Source organism: Narcine bancroftii, chromosome 8 (genome assembly GCF_036971445.1).
Source record: "Narcine bancroftii isolate sNarBan1 chromosome 8, sNarBan1.hap1, whole genome shotgun sequence".
In the NCBI taxonomy this organism is placed as follows: domain Eukaryota; kingdom Metazoa; phylum Chordata; class Chondrichthyes; order Torpediniformes; family Narcinidae; genus Narcine; species Narcine bancroftii.
Window position 1 is genome coordinate 12,585,507 of NC_091476.1, and position 6,052 is coordinate 12,591,558.

Sequence of the window (6,052 nt, forward strand, 5' to 3'; positions counted from 1 at the left end):
AAATGCATTTAAGTTTTAAGCAAACCGAAATCCAGGAAAATTAAGCAATTATATAGCTTGAACAGCTACACATACAATTATTTTTGTCAGGCTTTTCATCTAAAATATAAACACTTCTAAGAAGATCAATCACCTGATTTTAAATATTTTGTGTACTCTCGCATCTGAGAGCAACTTTATTGAATTACTTTTTTTAAATTTAACCTTGAACAACTCCCTTACAAACATGGTACAAAGTTTAATCATGATTCATTTCTGATTACTTGAAAATTGCATATTTTTAATATTTTAAAAACTAGACAAAGGGGCATACTTTGTTTGAATTGAGAATATTCAATTGTTTGCCAAAGTGAGAACTATGTAAAATTCTGAGGGGAATGAAAAGAAAACCTGCTTCATGCAAAAAAAACTGACCAAAAGGGATGAATTCAATAATGAATGTAGTCTGCAAATAAAAAGGTGGAAGCAGACAGCACACAATCTTTTGAAAGGTTAATGTAGAGTTGACTCAAATAAATGAAATACCTATGGGTGAAAAATAACAGTAAACATTTATTGTTATACACATGATACAATGTATATAGGCACCAAAATTATTGCTTGCCACAGCTGAACTGGTATTTGTAAAAAATATATAACAGTAATCTTAATTGAATTAAAAAAGAAAATACAACACAGAAAATAATTCACAGTAATCCTGGTGCAAATAATAGTGACCTGTCATAGAACCCACAGTCCTGTGCTGTCAGAACAGTTCCTGATTCGTGCAGCGATAGGTTTGAGACTGACAGGCGTGAGAAAGAAACTGTGAACCTGGAGAGCTGGTTTTTAGGCCTCTATGCCATCTGCCCAAAGGTTGCAGTCAGAAGAGGTTGTGGCCAGTGGGAGGGGTCCAATGTTTTGGACTTGAGCCTTCATCAAGGTTCAAGCCTGAAACGTTGGTTATGTTGAAATATGGATTCCTGGAACTTGAAGGTTTGAAACCTCTCCACCTGCCTTCTTGAGGCAGCAGCTCATGCACATATCAGCAATAGAGGACAAAATAAAGCCATTTCTTCAGTATCACAAAGTACTTTCCCACCCCCCCCAACAAAGTACCTGTTTGGCCACAGCACGTACAAGGTATACGAGTATAAAATCATCATTAATCTAAACATCTAAATCCAAAGAGATGTCAGAAGAGGGTAAATAATTCATCTTATTTCAATTTCCACCAAAAGAACTTGCCCACTACTTTGCACTCTTGAAAGTATTTGGTTTGTGATGAAGACGCATTTACCATCTACTTTTAACATTTAACACTTTCGAATTTGCAACTTACATTAGATTTTCTCCAGTTTACTCTGCAGTTCAGTTATTTCCCTTCCTACTTCTTTAAAGAAGAAAACCTCCAGAACTCCCAAATATTGAGCCCAATGCCACTTCACGCCTGAGGCAACCATTCTCCTGACAGGGACCGCGGGAGGGAGGGGGGGGGTTAGATACCCCACCCCTCACCCTCCCAAGGTGAAGGGTGGCCTATCTCTGGGGTCAGAAATTGGGCCGCGGCCGAGGTGGAGGAGGCAGCACGCTTCCACGAAAGGGAGGAACACACAAAAGCTCACTCCACGCTCGGCGGCCGGTTCGCGGTCCCTTCCCCGCGCGGGCCAACGTCCAGATCCCCAGCACAGGTCGGGGCCCCAGACTTTCCTTGCCGTCCGCCCACTTACAAGTCACTTCTGCCGCCTTTCTCCCAGTTCTTCAGCCAGTCGCCCGAGAAGACCATCACCGCCATCTTAGCTGCACACCATCCTGCGCCCGGGAGCCCGGATGCTCCCCCTCCCCCTACTGGTGAGCGGCGGGGTCAGAGTTGAACGGAGTTTGGGAGCGGCGTGTCGGGAGTCCGGGCCCAGAGGCTTCCAAAAACCGCAATCGGCTGGCCGAGAAACGGAAAGGGCCGGATCCCCTGTATCTTGGCCCTCAAGCCTCAGTATTTTTTGGGGGGGGTGACCATTCGAGAGAAAAAAAAGAAAGGAGCACTTGGTCACCACCTTTCAGCAGATGTGAAGAAAGAGAAAACAGAGTGAAAGGCCGAATTATTATTAGAGGCCAAGGTTCTCAGCAGGGAGAGGGGACATGGCGTTTGGAGCTGAAGGAATTGGTGAACATGGGATCATGACAAAAGTAATGTTTTGACAATGATTAAAGAAGATTTTTTTTTAAATTTAAATTTTGGACCTTAAAAATACAGCACTGGGGTGGCTGATTATGTGGTTACGAGTCCAGAGGGCCCCCAAACCCAGCAGCAATAGATATCCATCGCGACAAGGGGTTACTTCCACCAAAGTTGCTTTTAATGATCTTTGAACATGAAAATAGAATCAAACTTTAACTTATCTCGATCGAATCGCTTAACCCCCCTTCTCATTCTAAGCGCGCGCCAGTGTGTGTGTAAGTTCAGCAAAGTTCTTGGGTTCGCAGTCCAATGTGGCTGGTCGCAGGCATTTCTTGGACTGTGCACAGAAGTTAAGGTGAATAAAGTTCACCGAGCTTTGGTGCTCAACAGGTAAATGGTTACCACTCAGAAGGGTTCTTGTTGGTTTTCAGAGAGAGAGTTTATCTTGTTCCAGGACATGCACAACTGATTCCTTTTTAATCAGCCACTCCAGTGTCCTACTGATAAAACTTGGCCCCTTCCTGGTTCTCCAGACATTAACCTCTTTCTTTCAGGTCATCACAGAGTTCCTTTCTGTTTTCACCTTTTCCAAGGGAAATACTGGACAGCCAGTCCTCTCCTTTGACCAGGCCGTCTTCCAAAGCTTGCCAGCTTGTCCCTCTGGAATCAATGTCGTGCCTGTCTCTCTCACTCCCTCCAATTCTAAGAGGAAAGCCTGTTTTTTCCTCCTCTCTGCCTACAAAGATCACATGACCTTCAGATTGCAAATTCTTTTTCCAGAGCTGCTACTGCCTTTTATTAAATTTGTTGCCTTCTGCAAACACTATTATTGAAGTCTCTGAGCACTCCGCAAAAGCTCTTGCAAAAATTCTGTTTTAATGTGTTTGTGTGCTCTAACAAACCTTTCCCAATTTATCTCCCAAACACCTCTACATACTCTGTCACAATATGAGACTCTTAAACTCTGCGTTCTTAAGGTGAGGTGGTGTTTCTCAATTGGTATATTGTAGGCCAAGCATTGTTGATAAGTGTGAAAGAAATATGAATTTAACTAGGAATGCTGCTGGACTCACTACATTCTACCATTAAGTTGTTTTGTTCTCAAGTTCATTCTTGCAGATGGAACATGGGAGTTGAGTATCAGAACATTATTTGGACAATAATGGAGAAAATAACAATGTCAATTTGTTTCACAATTTTGATAATCAAAGCAATTCTACAAGAGTGCTGTTGAATAAAATAATTCATACCAAGGCAGATGAAGAGATTTTTTTTTAATCCAAGTTCTTTCAAATTCACCAGAATATCAGGTGACCACTTGGGTAGTCCCTTAACCTTGGACTGCCACATCATCTTTTGACTGAACATTAGTAGGGTTTGAGGAGAATTTATTTCTCAGCATTAAAAGAGAAGGACAGGAGGTTTCTTAATTAGTTTTAAATTGACGGTTCTTGTATACTGAGGTAAGGGCTAATATCTTAAAAGTCTTCCACAATTAACTCTTTGTCTATTGTTTAAAAAAAAGGAGTTCATAGTTTATCTTGAATTTATTCTCTTCCTGTTCAGGAGTTGTTTAAAATTATGTGGACTATTATCTGAAGCTGGACCAAGGTAAAACTAAATTGCATCAGTCATATCTGGCAAGAATTGAAATTTGAAATATATCATCATCAAGGACCCATTTCTCCATTTCATTTTTCTAATGATAAACATTTAAAGATTTTATTCATTTCAGTGTTTAAAGTGAAAGTGAATGAAAAATGAATTTTCTGAATGATACAAATAAATCATGTCGATGGCATTTTCCATATCTGTACAACAAATGGTGGTATTTCTTCAATTAACAGTGCATAACCATGCAATCACTCAGTTACATCATTCACAGACACAATCCAGGAAAAGACAGCAAATTTTGTTCACAGAAGGAAACTTGAGAACCAGATGGTGTTTTATTTTTTAATAATAATCTGATTGTTTCATAGTAACCATAACTGTGACTATTTTTTCTGAAAAATATTACCATTTTGTTTAAGCCACAATAAACATGGAAACAGAACTCTCGATCTTTGATCTCCAATATTATTGCTAGCACTAAAATCTTTATAAATTAAAATTTTGGTCAAATATATGAGCACATATAGTCATCGACAATACACAAATGTGCTGGAGAAACTTAGTAAATCATGCAGAATCTAAAAGAAGTAAAGGGTATTTGGGCTTGGGACCTGTATTGCCTGCTGAGTTTCTCTAGCTCATTGTGTATTACACTCGATCCCAACATCTGCAGGCTTTCTTGTCTAACTGCACTCTGCTGCACCAAGTTCCATCCATTCCTCATACTATATTTAGTCTCAGACTTCCTTCATGCTCTTCGATGAGCTTGAAACCACATATCCACAAGCCAATTTCACTTCTCTAATTCTGTCCACTGCAAACTCTGCTTCAGTCTTTCAGTTTCAGAAATTTTCTTTGATGCCTCAGTTATTTTAGACTTGACTACTTCATCACACTGCTATTGGATTCCCTTATTCTACTCTACAAACATGACATCATCAAAATCTCTATTGCCTCTCCAAATTCCACTTCCTCTTCAAATATCACCCATGCATTTGACAACATACATTATCTTCCTGTTATAATGATTTTACCACTGTTTTAAAATCCTGTTGTGGTCTTTCCTCTCAAAAATGCTCAATAGATGTGATCCTCTGAAGGCCATTATTGAATTCAACCACTTGCACATTCTCAATTGTGTTCTCACCTCAAGTTCTTCCTTCATCTGTTCCACTTCTCTTGACTAAAACCTTTAATTTGGTTCACAGTGAGGTGGGGGAAGGGTAATTTCAGCGGTTTTACGGAACGCCAACCCTTTTGATTTTTTTTTGAACCCCCATGTTATAAATTCAATACGTTCCCGCCCGATGCTTTTCTCAAATCAGCTCCCTCCTGCCTCCAGGTCCGTGACCTCTTGGCGAAGGTGATGGTATTGTGGGCAGACAATTCTTTCAATTCAATTGGAATGAATGTTTTATTGCTCGATAAAGTATTGTTGCATCAGTTCAAAAGAAAACGAGAGATGGCTTTGTCTCGGAATTTGGAACACGACCACTTTGAGGGAAATAATTTGCAAAACGGAGAGGGAAGACACTTCCTCAGAGACAGAACTTGACTTTTGCCGAGCACGATCCAGCTGCCGATGTTCGTTTTAAAAGCTCGAATTACTCGTATCGACCCCTGTCAGAAATAAAACTTCTCACACATGAGTCTCTTTAAAACTGATGACACGACAAGCTTTATTTACAAGTCTGCAGAGTTGGACTCAACTGGTTTCTCACCAGTTAAGCCCCGATACATACAGTGCATTGATTTTTATACCTTTATTATTTGCCCTTCCCCTTCTTATTAATACTGTTTTAATTGGTTAGTATTACAAAAACATTCTAAGTATAACTGCATTATTAATTATCACGTTCGTTACGTACGCTGTGAACTCTACATTCACTGAATTCTGTTTCTCACACTTCTTATCAATCCTTTGTCTCCTGCATGTCTCTCACTATGACCATGAAAAGATAGGTTTAAAAAAACATATTCAGCAGCTCCTTCTGTCCTTGACTGCTAGTAAACTCTCTGTCCGTTCTGGCTTCCCTGTTTATGATTAATCATCACATTTTAACTTAAGTCTTTTTAACCTAAATTCTCTATATCACAACCCCAACACCTGAAACAAGTTCTCTCTCTCCCTGTTGAAGCAATGACAATGCCCCTCCCGAGTCAACTTTACCCCTGCAAACGGTCCCGTTTGATCACCTGGCCAAGTCGAAAGAACGGGGGCGTTTCTTTGCCCTGCAGTGCTTGACCCCCCCGCCCCCGCCCCGCATGACCACCCAAATGAAG

At 40.4% G+C, this 6,052-nt stretch overlaps 1 protein-coding gene across 2 annotated transcripts in view; it reads right to left on the reverse strand.

Annotated features, from left to right (window-relative positions):
• thoc2 (THO complex 2) overlaps nt 1–1,813 on the reverse strand; it is a 107,431-nt gene extending 105,618 nt beyond the window's left edge. For both annotated transcript variants that reach the window (XM_069892914.1, XM_069892913.1), the window contains exon 1: nt 1,710–1,813. In XM_069892914.1, the coding sequence (XP_069749015.1) occupies nt 1,710–1,774 (65 nt within the window). In that variant the 5' untranslated portion in view covers nt 1,775–1,813. The remainder of the gene's footprint in view (nt 1–1,709) is intronic.
• Nucleotides 1,814–6,052: the final 4,239 nt, after the last annotated feature.